Source organism: Pezoporus occidentalis, unplaced genomic scaffold, assembly GCF_034315485.1.
Source record: "Pezoporus occidentalis ecotype Australia unplaced genomic scaffold, CSIRO_AGI_Poc_V1 ctg110, whole genome shotgun sequence".
Classification (NCBI taxonomy): Eukaryota; Metazoa; Chordata; class Aves; order Psittaciformes; family Psittacidae; genus Pezoporus; species Pezoporus occidentalis.
Genome location: NW_026912887.1, coordinates 309644 through 327144, shown reverse-complemented (window position 1 = coordinate 327144; position 17501 = coordinate 309644). Strand labels below are relative to the sequence as shown.

General features: G+C 46.8%; 1 protein-coding gene across 3 annotated transcripts in view; it reads left to right on the top strand.

Annotated features, from left to right (window-relative positions):
- Window positions 1–17501, top strand: part of GALNT17 (polypeptide N-acetylgalactosaminyltransferase 17) — a 187400-nt gene that overhangs the window by 59739 nt on the left and 110160 nt on the right. For all 3 annotated transcript variants that reach the window (XM_062631853.1, XM_062631861.1, XM_062631869.1), the window contains 3 exons: window positions 6726–6892; window positions 14067–14241; window positions 16332–16529. In XM_062631853.1, the coding sequence (XP_062487837.1) occupies window positions 6726–6892; window positions 14067–14241; window positions 16332–16529 (540 nt within the window). The remainder of the gene's footprint in view (window positions 1–6725; window positions 6893–14066; window positions 14242–16331; window positions 16530–17501) is intronic.

The following is a 17501-nucleotide window of genomic DNA, read 5'->3' as shown; positions in this document are numbered from 1 at the left end:
GTGCTGGTTGCATCCAAAAATTACCTCATGTGATGCTGCCCAATCCTTACCTGTGTCAGACATTAGTCAGACCAGTGAAGTTGTTCCAATAGCTACAAAAACCAGGCTCCTGTTATTTTGTTAAGCTTTTCTCCTGTGTGTATTTTTGTGCTTGACAACCATCCAAGGCAGATTAGAGCTTAGCCCTCCTGCTTATGACATGGACGCTATGTACAGTGTCCTTTGTGTATTGGGTTAGAGGGGTGGGGAATCTTAGCAGCTTGGTGCTTGATGAAGGACACAAAGCAGTGGGGAGCCCAGGAAGGGCTGAACATCAGCAGGGAGATAGTGAGAAAATCTTACTCCAAGTCATGTCAGGGTTTTACAGTAGATTTATATGCTCCTGGTCTGCCAGTAATTCACTTTTGGGCAGTTGTGTGTCTTATTCTTCATGACCCCTTCAGCTATGGTCAAGTAGTGACCATTCCTGCACTGGTGGAAGTGGGAAACTTAAAGCCTACACCACGCTGAAGTCTCCAAATAGGATGTGCGGCTCTCTCATAACAAGTTACTTTGCACTGGTGTTCAAAATGAGTAGGAATGGGTTTTGGCTAGTGCTGTTCTATAGGGTGGAACTCTGTGTTTGGGGATTTTCAGCATGCTGGTGCCCTTTCCTGCTGTGCACAGCATACAGGAAGCTTTGCTCTCTGTCCTTGGTTATTGAATGTAAGGAGGTGGCAATATTTTCCTGGGCTTTGTGGAGCACTAAGCAGAGATGCTGTGGGTCTGTCTTCCCAGCTCTTCACTGGACTGATGTCTGAACGCTGCTGCTCATTTTTAGCAGAGTATGAGGTAATGGTCCTGTTCTTCGTGGTTATGTGTTATTGTCTCTTTCATTAAATTGTTTCTATGTGAAAGGTGCTACCTGGCAGCACCCACTGCCAATAGGAAAAGATGCGCCATGCACAGGCTATCAAGGCATACCATCAGCATCAAAGTCCACTGTCAGCTCTGGGCAAGCATGGTTTGATCTGAAGCTGAAAGACCAGCCGAGTGAGTGCCTGTTTTGTCCCAGAACAGCCCATGTTCCAGTTTGTTCCTAAGCGGCACTAATCAGTGCTGATAAATGGCTTGTATTGGGGTAGTGACGGTGTAGGAACCCTCAGAGTTTGGCTCTCAGCTGCCTGATACTGGACTGTGTGATTCAAGGTGGTTGATGGAAACAGCCTTGTGGCCCAGAAGACAGCTGAGATGTATTAATAGAGTGGATCATATTAAATCACTGAGCAGGAAGAAGTGGTTTTTAAATGTTACTTGCCATTTTGTGGCCTCTCTGTGCTCCAGGAGTGCTTGCTGTGATTCCAGGTTATTTTTCTGCTGTGGGATCATGAAGCAGTAAATGATAGGATATCCCTTTTCTGTTACTGAGACAGCCAATAAACATCCTAATCTCACTTGCTGCACTGAAGGGTAGATTTACAGCTCTGTGGTGAGCATAAGACAAATGATCGGAGGATTCAAAGGCAGAGTCCTGCAGCAGACAAATGTATGTAGGAGCAAAATGTGATTTTTGTGTGTGTTTTGAAATTGGCTGGCTTGATTAATCCAGCCTGATGTGTGCCAAGCTGTTCAGCATAAACTCAGCTATAATTCCCCTTCACCCATCTCCCCTTCTCAGCCTTCATTTGTTCCTGAATGGCTTCTCACATACAGCAGTAACAGCACAGAATTCACAGTAAAAAATGTCCTCTGTAAATATGTTTTATTTCATGTGTTTCCTTTAACATTCTGATGGCAGATTTGGGCTTCATCTTGATCTTCGTCATGTCTTGGACATGAGGAAGGTGATGGTGTCCACAGTGCAGTGGTGCCATGGCCCCTGCACCCCTCTGCCTCCCTGGTGCCCTTGTGGGAGGACACTGGAGTTTGGTCCATGGGTGTGCTGGGCAGAGGTTTGTGCTGGGTCTGGTGTCTGTGGTTGTTCCAACAATTTGTTTCTGAAGTGACAAAAGACGTGTCTGAGCCTCGGACCAGGGATGCAGTAAAGCCCCTTTTTCCCCTGCTTAAGGACAAGCTTCACTTCTCAATGAGAGCTCAGCAAGATCCTTAAACTAAACCCAACACCAAACATTAGGAGTGTTTCCCCAGGCTCTCAAAACTGAAAGTTTTGTGAGCATGATTTAACAGGACATAGTCAAGCCTGATTTAATGGAACATAAAATGCCTCTTACTCTGATATCCCATTGATCTAAATGACAGAGCTATAAGGTGTCTGTTTCTTTTTGCTATTGATTCACAATATTTGATATAAATCCTGCAAGCAAGTACCAGCCTCAGTTTAACTGGAGAGAGCGGAGTTCAGTGGGGCAGATGTAATGTGTAACCTGCACTGATTAGTTTACAGGTGTTGGCCAATGAGTAGTGTCCGTGCTGTACCAGTTGAGTGCTTCTCATCTACCAGAGAGAGGACTGGGAGGGATCAGTTGCAGCCTGCTTGAATTTTCATAGAATCCCAGACTGGTTTGGTTGGAAGGGACCTTAAAGCTCATCCAGTTGCAACCCCTGCCACAGGCAGGGACACCTTCCACTAGAGCAGCTTGCTCCAAGCCCCTGTGTCCAGCCTGGCCTTGAACACTGCCAGGGATGGAGCATTTTCTCCAATGAGAAATTGCCCTTCTGTGGACTGACCTTTGTCGTGGAGCTCTGCCTTGAGTGTATGTAGAGATGAGAACCTGGTACATGGGGAGGAAAAAGTGTCTGAGATAACCTTTTGGTAATGACAGAAACCTGAAAGTGGGTGATTTTAAGTTTAAGGTGAGGTGCTGGTGATGAACCCTGTGGGTATCTAATCACTGACACCAACAGGAATGTATTGTCCTGGTCTCTCCATTGTATTCCATTTACATTTAAATGTTCTGAAATATATGGCCTGTTCCCTTGAAAATCCACTTACTAGTCTGAGACTTGCTTGTGGGCAGACCAGATACAGCGTGAGCTGAGCATTAGAAATGAAGCTTGAGATTTTCTTCCTAGAAGACATCAGGAGCTGCTGCAGGGTTTTTCCAGCCTGTGTTAGAAATGGTTTTGCTTTGATGTTCATTCGGGTTCTAGAAAAGCTTTGCAGAAATCTCAGCACAACATGTATATTCCTAGAGCTTCTTGTCTCCCATGTGTTGCCAAGACTCCAGCTCCCCTGAGAACCTTCTAGAAAATCACATTTATCTCATTAATTGCTAATCCCCGAAGAGACCAGCCCACGGTGTGAGCTGAGGACCACAGCTCTGCTGGAATCGCGTTCCAGCCCTGAATGTGTCCTTTTGGTAACTGGTGAGGAAGGAATCCTGAAGTTAGATGTATTTTATCCTTGGATCTGAATTTTGCAGGTCTGGCAGGCAGCCGAATGCTTTCTTACCCTAGGGTGATATCTGTGCGCAGAGGGGAAGATGTCTCAAGTGTGGTTTTCACTGCTCCTGCTGGGACCTCGGGTTGGTGCTGGCTTTTGTGTGCTGTTCCTCTGGGCTGTTTGAAACACTGAAGGCAGCAGTGCCTGCAGTGCCTTCCCACCTTATACAGAAAACAGAGCCTCTTAGCACTGGAAAGGTTTTGTGCTTTGGGGTATGGCAGGGTGGGGATGCAGGCTGGAGGTCTGTGAGCTGGAGCAGTGGGCACCTGGCAGCTTGGCTGCTGATGGGCTGTGAGACAGCAAATCCTCCCTCAACTGCTGTTTCAAATGTTTCTAGGAGTGAACCAGTCAAACCTCTGTGCTTCTGCCTGTAAATGCTCTGAACGATAAAGCTGAACCACCGAGCCAGCTCAGTCCCTTTTCTATTTAAAATGCTTAGAAGAAAGGGTACCAAACCCCCGTGACTTCCCATCTCGCGTGCTCATTATTCCTGTTGTTTCTAACAAGTTCTCCACTGGCCCTTCTAATATGTTTTGAGCTCAGGCATTTTTGTCCCTTGCTCTCCTCCCTGGCCCCAGGAGAGCCCAGGAGCACCAGGGGTTTTCCTGCATGGGTATCTGTTGACAGGTCAGCTTGCCAGTAATGAAGCTGCGGTGGGGCCCAGAGGGGTGAAGCCTGACGGCACGTGGCTGTGGGCAGAGAGCATCACTCAACCCAGCTGCTCTGTGTGCCAGCACCTGAAGGGAGCGTGTATGTGGAGCACTGACACACTTGATATTCACTTGCCTTTAAATTGCTGCCTTCCCTTCTGTGGTGCAGCCAAAGCCACCGGAGAGCACACACACGGTGTTTATGCCAAGCCTTTGCCTTCCCCGCTCCTGCCTTTGGAGAATTTCCTTTGTGCGTATGAACAATGTGGGTGTTTCACATGCCTGCTCCTTCCCTGACTTCTCTCGTCTTCCTGTATCTTTGTTACCCTGTCCTCTGCAATCCGGGAAAGGAGAAGGGTGACCAGAGTGGTGCAGAGTGAATGAGAATGAGCAGGAGATGAACCTCAAAGGGCTTGGTTTGGATTTTCCTCCAAACTTCTTTGATCACAAACTGAGCTCTTTATCCCCCGAAGCGTGCCTCAGGGGAAGGCTGTCCAGAGGTGTGCAGTGATTAAAAGGAAATGCTCCTGCTCCTCTGACCACCTTCTCTGCAGCTTAGCAGGTACCACAGATATCAAAACCAGGTTTTGAATCTCTGAGTCAGTTTAGTTTGACTTTCTTGGCTGGATTTCAGGGTCATTTGTCACTTTACCGTATCACGGTGCTTCATTCCTTTTAAAGAGAGATTTTCCCTTTGGAAGATCCTTTTCAGCAGTTGCAATGTTCCCTTTCGTGGAGACCTTGGTTTGCTGTAGGGCAGGCAATAGTTAAATCAAGAAACACACCGGTTTTATCCAGTGTAGTTCTTTAACTGAAGGAGATTCAAAAAGAACCATGTTTTGGTGAACATCTTTGTCTCCCAAGCCTCATTCTGGAGGCTGCTGAGTGCCTGCTGTTGCCTAAGAAACACTGTTGTGGTTTAAACCCAGTCAGGCAAATTGTTCACTCACTTCCCCCCCTTCTTGCCCTCCCCCTACTCCCGGAGGGACAGAGAGGAGAATTGAAAAGAATGCAACTCCCACGGGTTGAGATAAGAACAGTTTAGTAACTAAGGTATAACACAAATCACTACTGCTACCACCAATGATACCAGTGATAAAGGAAATAACAAGGGAAGAGAATACAACACCTCACCACCAGCCAACTGATAACTCGCCCCCCCCGCCCGACCAAGCACCGACTGATACCTCCTCCAACCCCGCAGACTCCCGGCCCTTCCGGCTCACTCCCAGTTACATCCTGGGCATGACGTGCTGTGGTATGGAATACCTCTTTGGTCAGTTTGGGTCAGGTGTCCTGTCTCTGCTTCCTCCCGGCTTCCCCTCCTCCCTGGCAGAGCATGAGGCTCACAAAGTCCTTGGCCAAACCAAAACATCCTTGTTATCAGATCTGTTCCTGAGCCAAAAGTCAAAACACTGCACTGCACCGGCTACGAAGAAGGAGAAAAATAACTGCTACTGCTGAACCCAGGACAAACACCCAGTACAATTAAATACAGTCATTGTTGGGGAGTCAATGAGCTTGAAGCTTCACTGCAATGTCATTCCTATGCTTGGTCTTTCTTTCTTACCTGGGCAGGATTTACTTGGTAAACATTCATTGTAATTCTGCAAACACTGCTAATGTTGCATGTCTAATCTGTCATGAGTGCAGGGAGGGAGCAGGAGCTGTGTTTTCATCTTCCCTGGCATGGATTTATTGTAGGGAAAGCTGGAGAGTTTGATCAAATTGTTGGAAGTAGTTAAAGATACCCTGTTTGCCTCCTGCAGGTACTTCATTAAAGTCAGGTTTCTGGTTGGGATAAAAGGTGGCATTAAACCAGTATCTGTATCTCACTAGGAGTGATGTGTGCTCCTTGGAGAGCTGTGGGTAACTTGGAGGAGCTCTTCCACTTAGAGCTTCCCTGGTTCTGCTCCATGGTGTCGGTGGCCTCGAGGTTTGGTGTATTGATGTAATACGAACCTGTTGGTTGCCAGGGATGGAGCTGGCTGGTAGGTGGCATGGGAGCTCCCTCCGCTTTTATCCTGCTGTGATATGTCTAAGCAGATACGCAGCCACAAACCCAGCTCAAGTTAAACAGCTCCTCCTGAAACAGGTTTTTGATGACAAGTTTTTGTTTTAAACCTATCCTGGCTGTGAAGTACAAAGACACCAGTTCAAGGCAAAGCTCTCCTGGGGTACTCCAGAGGCAGGAATGTATTCAGAAGTAGTTGCAAAGAGTTAAAACATTTATTAAGGCTGTTTAACCAAGGGCCATTTCATATTTCTTTCATTCCAAAGTGAATGGGAAGAAAATTCACAAGTGCTGTTTAAGCGCAAGGCTCGTTTCTGAGCTCCTGTCAATTTTAAAACAGAATGGGAATGTGGAGTTTCACTTGAAATGGTAAAGCCATTTTCTCTCCTCTGGAGGCTGCTTTTTGTTACGTCCCCACAAACAAACCACACAGATGTGTGAACACAATCTCAGCTAAGGGAACTCTGGATTTGCACCATGCCCTTGGTACTCTGAGCCTGTAGGATGCTTTCTGATGGTGCTGTTGTGTTGTAGGCAACTGCAACTAGGCACAGGCAGCTCTAACACTGTGGCTGGGCAAAGCTGTGAGGTGTCACCATTGTCATGCACTGGGTATTAAATGTGTGCTGCTCTGTGTGCTCTGCTAACCCCATCTCTCTCTCTGTCCTTTGTACTACAGGTGCAAGGAGCTGAAATATGGCAAGGACCTGCCCCAGATCTCCATCATCTTCATCTTCGTGAACGAAGCGCTCTCTGTTATCCTGCGATCAGTGCACAGTGCAGTTAATCACACGCCAGCTCACCTCCTGAAGGAGATTATCCTTGTGGATGACAACAGTGATGAAGGTTAGTGACACTGGGGTCTCAGATCTGGAGAACACCAGGAGGGTGTTGAATTCCTTAAGATCTCCTGGAGGATGCATGAAGAGAGGCTGAGAGAGCTGGAGAAGAGAAGGCTCTGGGGAGACCTTAGAGCAGCTTCCAGCACCTCAGGGGGCTACAAGAAACCTTTTCTTGTAGGAGAGGAGCTTTGGAAAAGAGCCTGTAGTAGTGACAGGCCAAGGGAAATGGCTTTAACCTGCCAAAGGGGAGATTGAGATGAGCTCTTAGGCAGCAGTTGTTCCCTGTGAGGGTGCTGAGGCGCTGGCACAGGGTGCGCAGAGAAGCTGTGGCTGCCCCATCCCTGGCAGTGTTCAAGGCCAGGTTGGACACGGGGGCTTGGAGCAAGCTGCTCTAGTGGAAGGTGTCCCTGCCTGTGGCAGGGGTTGTAACTGGATGAGCTTTAAGGTCCCTTCCAACCCAAACCACCCTGTGATTCTCTGGGAGTGGTGATACTGCTGAGAGGCATGTGGTGTGGGGTGGTGGGTATACTGGCTGGCACACCATTTTCTCCAGCTTCTGTAGCAAAAGAGGATCAGGATCAAAATAAAGTTCGTTACTCTTCTTTATTTGTTCTGCATGCTTTAATGCTGTTTTAAAATATTATATTCTCTGGATGCTGTGATGAGAGGGAAGAATAGGGAGGGTGCAGCATGTGGAGAGCTCATTTCCAGAGGGAGCCTGAGAGGTTGCTTGTCTGTCTGCACGAGATGAGATGGTATACAGCAAGCTATTCAAGCCTGTAAAAATAGGCACTCAAATACCACAGTAATGAGCACTATAGAAAGCTGATGAATTATAATTACCAGTAAAAGAAACAGGAGGGCAGCTCCTCAGCTGATGGAAATCACAGCAGCTCTAGTGTAGAAACCTGGATGATGGGCACCAGTGAAGCTGTGGGATTTCAGAGCTGGAACTATTTGGCTAGTGAAGAGGTGATGTGTTTCTGTAGTATTTAGCATTGCCCAGTACTTGGAGGGTCTGAAACACCAAAATGAGATGCTGCATCTCCAAATTTTACCTCATCAATGGGGTGAAGAGAAGAACATGCTTTAAAAGAGAGCCCATTGGTTATAATTACTGAGCTTCTCATTGCCACACACAAAGAAGTATTTTTCTAAACAGCCTCTACCCATTGTTCAGTGTGCAGCAGTGAGGCTGACATTGAGTCAAGTGCTCTGGAGACACTACTGAAGGGCCTGGGACAAGGAAACAAGTTCTTCCAAAAAGCATCACCCCACAGTAAACTGAGATTGCAGCTGGCAGGGAGGATTCAGAGACTGAAATCTCCTTATCTTGCTGCTGAGATTGCAGGGCACTGACTTTTGTGCTTGCTGGGAAGACTGGGCCAGTGCTGGTGGGATCTGGTGGTGGGGCTGGATGGTGACAGTGTGGTGAGGTGGGTGACCTAAGTTTGTCGTGTGTTCAAGCACTTCCAGCTAGGATTCCCTCTTTGTGACTATGTCTTCAGGCAGATCAAGCTTCCTGGGTTGTGTTGGAGCACTTTATGGCACTCACCTAGCCAGGGAGGTGATCCAAACTGAGGGATTAATTCCTCCATTATGTGCAGGAGGTGGGAAAATCCCAGTCTGCTGGCACACTTAGGCAGTGTGCGCTCTGCAGCCCACCAAGAGGATGCATCAAGCAGCCAAGGTCCTGAGTGATGTGCCAGGGTTGTGTTGGGGATTATACAACACCAAGGTGGCTCTGTCCTCAGAAACCTGCAATGGAAGTACACAGGGAGAACTCGTATAGGGAATGAGGTGATGCTACTATCTGTTAGGGTTAATAATATCAGTACTGTGCTGTTGAGTCTTTGTAGGCACCATGAAAAATAAGGTTTTGTTAAGGAGGGATTTAAAGGAAGATAATGAGGGAACTCGGCAGATGCTTCTGGAGACCTCCTCCCAAGCATGTAATAATCTAGTTTTCTCACATAAAAGAAATGTTACAAACCAGAACATAGCTTTGGGACCTGTGCATTCACTCTCTGCATCACCAAGGAGCTTCAGTGGCAGCAAAGAATTATTAATGGCAATAACATTGTCATATAGTTCCCACTAATGGTAGGAAATAATTGTCAGCAGCAATAGCAACATCATATAGTTGATACTTTGGATATTACAAACAACATCATCGTAATAGGTGGATTTAGCTTCCGCAGGAGAATAATTGCAGGAAGATAGTTTCTCATGAGTGCTAAGATTTAGAGATGGATCCTGGACGATCAAGCTGTGGTGTTGAAGATGGGCTTGTGCAGGTGTGACTTGAGGACAAGGGGTGATGGCTTTAAACTAAAAGAGGGGGATTCAGGCTGGGTGTGAGGAAGAGATTTTTTACAATGAGGGTGGCAAAACCCTGGCACAGGTTGCCCAGAGAGGTGGTGGCTGCCCCATCCCTGAAGACATTCATGGCCAGGCTGGATGTGGTTCTGGGCAACCTGGTCTAGTAGAAGGTGTCCCTGCCCATGGCAGGGGGCTGGAACTGGAGGAGCTTTAAGGTCCCTTCCAACCCAAACCAGTTTGTTAGTCTGTGCAAACCAGTCTGTGTTGTACCCCCATGGGTTACCAGAAGCAGCTTCTGGGGAAGTTGCTAGAGGAAGTCCATGGCTCAGGGCTGCTGTGGGGTTCTGGGTTGGCTTTTCAGGGAGTGCTTTACAGAGGTGTGAGGAGGAAATACAGCTGTGTGGGTAATAAAGAGCAAAGCGTGTTCCCTAACCAAATACTAGAAGACATCTGGGTTTTCCAAGTCAACTTGGAAGTTCTAGAATTAATCCCAGGGGCAGAGGTAACTGCATGTCCTGTGAGCCCCTGCTGGTGTTTGCCCTTCGGGTAGACCACTAACCAGTTACACAGACAGGATCAAACCCTTTTGGTGTCTTGTAGCTTTCAGACTGGAGCATGCTGCTTCTGAAGACTTGTTAGACACTTCTTGCTCTTAGCTTTGTTATAACATGGTATGTACAATAACACTGCGCAACATGAAAGTGTGCAATGAGAGATTAAAGGTAACAAACACAATCTGATTCTTTCTATCTGAGCTGTAAATAGATTAAAGATACTAATGTAATGGAGGGGAAAAAAAGATCCAGCCTTGAAGGAAAAAGCTTTGGGAGTTGTAGATTAAACCCCCTTCTCCCTGGAGCTGCACATTACACTTGGTAAAGGTTTCCTTTTGGAGGCTGCTTTTGTTTGTGTTTGTTGCAGGTTGTGTTTCTGAGTGATAACACATTTCCTGGGTTGTTGGAGGGATGCAGCAATGTGCCCCTGAGGTGTTCCTTATCTCCTAGCCACACACTTTGAGACTATTGCTTCATCATCACCTGCTGCTTTTTCTTTCCCCATCTTTTAGTGGTTTTAATCGGGGCTAATATCTCTTTGAAAAGCAAACCTCTCCGTATAAAAGCAAACCTTGGGATAAAAGACTGCTTAGAGGAGATGGCTACAACTGGGGAGACATGCTACCGGTTGTAATTTACCTCAGTGTAAGATAGTAGCTGGGACTTGATCTATTGCTTTTGCGTTTAGCTGCTCGTTTCAACAGCAGCAGTGGTTCGGGTGTGCTCCTGTCCCAGGAGCCACCTCACTCATGGTTTGTGTTTGTGTTCAGAGGAAGGTTTTAACAGGACTGCAAGAGGTTGAGTCGTGTCTCAGCCTTTCCTTTGTGCTGGTCATAGAATCACAGAGTGGTTTGCGTTGGAAAGTACCTTACAGCTCAGCCAGTTCCAACCCTCTGCCACAAGCAGGGACACCTTCCACTAGAGCAGGTTGCTCCAAGCCCTGTCCAGCCTGGCCTTATCTGGTCCAACCCAAGTGCCGAATTATTCCAATTGCTCAAGCTGAAGATGTGATACTTAGTTGGAGCTGACCTGGTGCTGTGCTACTGGTGCTCATGTCCGAGGCTTTTGGGCCCTGTGAGAGCATGGAGGGGAGCTACAAACCTGCTTGGTTTGTCTCTATGGAAGGAGCTTTGCCTGCAGCCCTGTCTGAGGATTGGTTCATGCACTCGCTCCCCTCTTCACAGGTTCCTCTTCAATATTTGCAGGCAAAAAAGCTTTGGAGACTCACCTGGTTGCAAGTCTTTCCTGCACAAGTTCCTGTATTCATTTATTGCCTGCTTAAGGTGTCTCTTTTGTGAGTTCATGGTGCAGAAATCCAACCTGTGATAGCTTGGGTGTTCCAGGCAGGCGAGAGCATGGGACATGGGAGGACTGATGTCTCCTATGGCACTGGGCCGCTCCCAGCCTTGACTCCTGTGTCCTTCAGCCTTCACTGTTTCTGATAACAGCCTTGGGCTCTGTAGACTTTTCCCACCCAGCTCAGCCTTGCAAACACCCCAGTGTTTTCTTTAGGGGTGTAGAGGACATGCAGTCCATTGCCTGGGGCCACCTGGGCATTGTATAAGAAATAGTAGTTCCTTGAGCTCCACTGGTACCATTGGTCTTTGCTCCTTTCTTAGTGTGGCAACAGGCAGTTCCCACCTTTCATTCTGGAGACCCCAACAGGATATGGGGAAGCTCAGGCAGGGTGTGTGATTTGCAGCACTGAGCAGTGGGTGTTCCTGCTGCTGCTTCTGGGCTAATGTCCGTGACAAGGTTACCTTCAGTGGCATCAGGTGGTTCAATTTCTCTGGCAGGCCTATTTCCCAGAAAGCTCATGTTGGTGACAGAATACTTTGCAATAGACAGCATAAGTCATTGCAGATGGGATTTCTAATAGAGCAACAGGTCTATTGGATTCTAGTTCCTTGGACTTGCCTTTCAATGAAGATCAATAAGGACAGATGGAGAACAAAAGCAAGATTGAAATTGAGCTTCATGAAAGTTTCAATAGGGTTTTTCTCCGGAAAGCTTCCTTGGAAGTAGCTCATGCAATGGCAAAGACCTCTGTTCACAAATACCATGTGCAAATATTGGTTGCATGCTTAGTAAACCTGACTTAGGAATGATGTGGGTGTGCTCCGAAGGATGGTCCAGTGGGCTTCCTCACAGGATGCACAAGTGTAGGGGGGAGTGCCATAGGTACAGAAAACGGAGGAGTCTCATTCCATTGTAGTGCGTAGTTTTGACCAAATTACTGGTTGTATATCCCACGTAGATGTACCCACTCAGATAACCCATCAGTGCATGGTTGTAGGTGCACGAGTGTGCAGTACTGGCCATCATGCTCTAAGATTAGTTGTTCACCTGCTGGCGTCCAGCATCCTTTCAGTGAGGAAGAGGACGTGGCTGTGCCCCCCCTCCCCCTGGGAGTTCCTGGTGAGCTACCTGTTACACAGTGTGGTGGGCATAGGAATCTCTTAGGCTTCACCCTTGTCTGCCTCTAAGCCGTGATGTTACAGTTCTTCCCTGTGTCAGTACAGCTATGCTCTCCTTCGAGCTGCTCAAACAATTCCTTGGGAGATTTTTCCTGTTTTCCTTCAATTGAGTTTAAAAATCCTGGTTGCAAGCTGCTTTAATTCTCCAGTCTAGCCTGTAACGCAGGGGTCTGCAGCATTGATGACTTACCTTTGGATAAAGCCACGTGAGATGTTGCTGCTGTGCTTGTGGAGTTTTAACTGTCAAAAAAAATCTATGTCTCTGTCTCCTTAAACCCACTTGGGAGAGTTGTCTCCATAAAATACTTCTTTTTCTCCCAGTGGCTCAGCATGGAATCCAAGTTGCTGAGTTATGGGTGTGCGTGATGCAGATCCTTTGAATTGAGGAGGGGGCTCATTTGCTTTATTCTTTTTATTCCCACTTCAGCATAAAAGAGAAATGAGACCTTTGGGAAATTAATGTGTGAAGGGAACCGTCCCAGAGAGACAGTCTGAAGAAAGCACAGTTCCTGTGCTTGGAAGAAGGCAAGGAAGGGAAGGGAACAGATAATCCCCTTTCCTTTGATATCTTGGACTAAGACCAGTAGATGGGCTTTGCCATTTACTCTTCTGCTCTCCACTGCCTTGTTCCCTTTATGTGGGAACCCGCATGTGCTCATGTGTCAAGTATCTTACCATGTGAATTATATTAATGGTGACTTTTTAATACAATTTTTTTTGTGGAAAGACAGTATATGTGAAGTGTAGCAGACTATAATCTGGGATCATGGACCATATCTTAATTTTCTGCTGTCCTGGAGCCTCATAGGGATTAAAAGACGTTGTCAGGAGCTGCTTTTATGGTGTTGAAGAGTCCGTGTTGGTACACAGTGGTATTGCTTAGCTTCTACAGAGTTCCTGTTGTCAGTAGATCTTCAGGCATTAACTGCTGCCCCAGGAGGTAAAAGGAGCAAGGTTTCTGGGAGAGCACTAGCACTTTTCCAAACTGTTGAAACTACATACTGGAGCTTACCCCTTGTTGTAACCTTTCATATGCTTCCACACTCAAAGTCCTGTGTGTCTTTTATACTAAACACTTGTGACTATGAAAATGTTTAATGCTGGTAATAAGTTCAGGCTGACAGATCCATTAGGTTCTCAGCCATAGTACATACAGGGACTTAGACAACATAATTAAATGATGTGCAGTTTCCAGTGGACAGAAGATGCATGGTATGATGATCTTCTGAACAAAGCCCCTGTCTCTTTCATCCTATCATAAAAGCAGGGGGAATTTAAGCTTTTTCTAGTGGCAAAGCTTGGGGAACATACAGCAAATGCTAAGCCTGTAGTAGTGAGGCTGAGTAAAAAGGATAGTGAAGCTCATACTAAGTTTTGATGTAGTTTAAGTTATTTCAGGTGGGTTTGGCAGCATTTCTAGCTAAAATGTCCATCAGAGACTCTGAGCACTGGTGTTTGGTATCCACAGGTGACTTTTTTATTCTGTCCTTCAGTGGGGTGATGCCTAGATATTGCAAAGCAATCTAGTTGGCCTCTTGCTGCCCTTTGTGTCTAGATACCGTATTTGGACTCCCTTAGTCATTTGCCTGCCTTAGCAATGTTCTTGGCAGCCTTTGATTTCTTTTGTATAGGCTGTGGTCAGTCTACCATCGGGTGGTCTTTTGCAAATCAGCGTTGATTGACCCTAAATGATTATATCCCTCCCAGTGGTGTTCAGAGATGTGTTGGCTCCATGAAGTTATGCTCAGAAACTTATTAAAATGGGTTTATTTTAGGTGAAAACTGTTGCACCTTCTCAGTGGGTTCTCTGACTTTTCTTCTCTAGAGGAACTGAAGGCGCCACTAGAAGAGTATGTCAATAAGCGGTACCCAGGCCTCGTGAAGGTGGTGCGCAACCAGAAGAGGGAAGGTCTTATCCGAGCTCGTATCGAAGGCTGGAAAGCTGCCACTGGCCAGATCACTGGGTTTTTTGATGCTCACGTGGAGTTTACTGCTGGCTGGTAGGTGCTCAACCTCAAGGAGTTGCATTAAACAAGGGACGGTCCATCACTTTGTAGGGATGGGTTTGCAAACAAGTCCACTGGTTTAGTAATCCTGTCTTCCTTCTCTATTGAATGGCCACTGACGAGATAGGATGGGAATGTACAAGGAAATCCTTTCTGTAATCCTTTTATATTCTCTCCTCCTATGCTTGCACAACTCCTGCCCCGTTTTCATTTTCCAGGTTGCTTTGCTGTTCACAGTTTGAACAGAGAGTAACATCCACAAGAAAAATGCTTTAGCAACTGGTAACAGTTATGTGCGGTTCTTGAATTCTTTGTAGCAACAATGGAACCAAAGGGTGTCCTTGATCTGTTCCTTATGTTATCTGTACTCCCACCTAGATGTTCCTCTCTTCAGGTCAGTAAGTCCTCATGCCTGGTTTTACTGATACACAGAGGAATCCCCCATCTACTGAGCTCTTAAAACATCCTTTCTAGCCATAGTGAGCTTTTCTGCAGTGTGGGCTTGGCTCACTGTGGTGTAATGTACCCACTGCTGTCACTGGAGGCACCAGGAGTGCAAGTTACTCCTGGTGTTGGCAGGCTGAACCCTGCTTGGAGCACATTTGTATGTTCCAGAGACTAATTTTGCAGCTATAGAGTCTGTATGTCCCACTGGAAAAAAGACCCTTCTGATAGTCTTGCTGTTTACCCTGTTCTGTCCAGGGACATGGTTGTTTTCTTGGATTTGGGATAAGTCTGGACTAGTTAAAGCATGGTTTAAACAAAGCACATCCTTCATGGCCCTGCTTTACAGAAGGAAAGTTTTCAAGCCAGGCTTCCCAGCCTGTGGATCACGTCTTCATTCAGGATGTCCACCTGTGCATGACAGCACAGGATTTGGTCTGTAGTTGCCTTGCAGATGCACATCGCAGCTTTACACAGCATAACTACCCAGGTGGAACAGAAGGATGTGAGAGGAGCCATGTTGTGGCCAGACTCATGCTATGACGCTAACCGTAGCCAGAAGCTATGAGCACCTTCCCTGAGCTGTTCTTGGCTGCACAGTTGGGCTGTGCTGCAGAACTGGCCCCTAGCTGATGTATCATCTGGTTTCATTGCTGCTGCAGCCAAGAGGTCAGGAAAGCTGAGCTTAAAAACATGGACTTTTTGAAAACTGAAAAGTTCAGAATATGGAATTATTATTTAATAATGATTTCTTAAACCAGCACACCAGAGAAAAGGTGGTGTACTGGCTCTGCAGGAAAAGATGAGGTCCATTTTTGGAGGCTTTAATTCATTTCCACAGCTTAAAACCTTTGTTTGTGAAAATAATCCTTTCCTTGTGTTGAAAGCTTCAGCTGGCCCATGAATTTGTTTAGTTGGTTGAGTTAGGAGAGCACTAAATCTCCAGTGGCAGCTACACGCAAGGGATGTGTCCAGGTGGGAAGCACGGACGAGTGGGAGGTTGACAGAGAGGCATTGAAACCTGGGGTCACTACTGACTCTGTGAGGAGCCTCCTGACAGTCCAGGCTCTAGCTGGGTTTTGCTGTGTCTCTGTGAAGACGTGATGCCACTTGTGAATGGGAGACAGGAGAACTGGGCCTGTTCAGCCTGGAGCAGGCTCCAGGGAGACCTTACTGGAGCCTTTGAGTTCTTTAAAGGGGCCCATAAGAAGATGGGGAGAGACTTTTAGGCCTTTTGCAACAGGATGAGGGATGATGGTTTTAAACTGAAAGAGGGAGATTCAGGCTGGATGTGAGAAGTTTTGTACAGTGAGGGTGGTAAAACACTGGCACAGCTTGCACAGAGAGGTGGTGGATGCCCTGTCCCTGGAGACATTCAAGGCCAGGCTGATGTGTTTCTGGGCAGCCTGGTCTAGTCAATGTCCCTGCTCATTGCAGGGGGGTTGGACAAGATGACTTATGAAGGTCCCTTCCAACCCAAATGATTCTGTGGTGCTATTCCATTCTGTTTACTGAATGATAGCAAGAATGCCAGTTTTCTTACCCTCATTGAAGTGCACAAGCTGTATGAAAGCTACAGTGTCCATCTGCAAATCATAGGAGCAATTAACCATCTATTCCCATGCTTTGCTTCCTTTCAGGGCTGAGCCAGTGCTTTCACGGATTCAGGAAAACCGGAGAAGGGTCATTCTTCCCTCCATAGACAACATCAAGCAGGACAACTTTGAGGTGCAGCGTTATGAGAACTCAGCCCATGGGTACAGCTGGGAGCTGTGGTGCATGTACATCAGCCCCCCCAAGGACTGGTGGGATGCTGGAGACCCTTCACTGCCCATCAGGTATGGCAAGACTCTGGGAGCCGCTTGCTCTCTGTCACTGGGATCCAATAAGGCACAAGGCAGGAAGATCAAGCAAGGAAGCTTGGAGGGGTTAGATGCAGCATCACGGCACGAGCCAGCTCAGAGAGGCTGGAACACAAGCTGGGAAGGGTTTTGTTAGGGTGATGCAGCTTGGAAAGGGGTATTATTGGTGGCAATATGCAAAAAGACTGGGGGAGTGTAGGAACTGTGCAGATTTGGGCAGTCTTACGTTTAAATGCATATAACAAACTCACTTTACCTTAATTACATGTTAAGGTTTTGCAAATCATAAGGAATGAGATGATTATTCCTGTGTAATGAACTGAATGTGTATTCATGAAATACAGCATGGGTTTTTCATGTATAAAAAGTACATCTTCTCTCAGGGCAAGCTTGTATCTTGGCTTGTTCTGTCACCAGCTCACAGGGTTGGCAGAGCTGAGATATTGTCCCAGCTCCTCCAGCCTTCAGGTGTGGGACAAGCCCACTGGGACAAAGCAAAAGGAGGAGGGGAGGTAATTGCTCAGTGCTGCTCTGTATGAGTGTATAAGTGGTTTTCCCTTGACAAACCCTAAATCTCATGTAAGATGCTATCTCTGACCAGGAGTAGTTTTCTAGCCAGGTGAACAGGATATATTGTTCCCAACTTGGTTAACACGGAGAAGGCTTGTCCTCAAGCATCTAACAGATGCGTATGTGCAAATCCATGCCTGATCCAAATTCTGAAGCAGTGATATAATCCCTGCAAATTAGGTCTGTTTCCATTTACACAGAGATCTTTTTTATTCCTATGGGCTCCCTTGTTCCAGACAGCATGTTCAGCCATCAGTGGAGGAGTTGACAATTTATTCTGGGCAGGAATCAAGTCTTTGAGGAATAAACAGTTATTTTAACCAAATGCAAGCTGCTGGACTTGTTAAAGGAGGGGCTGAATGGCTGGGGCATGGAGAG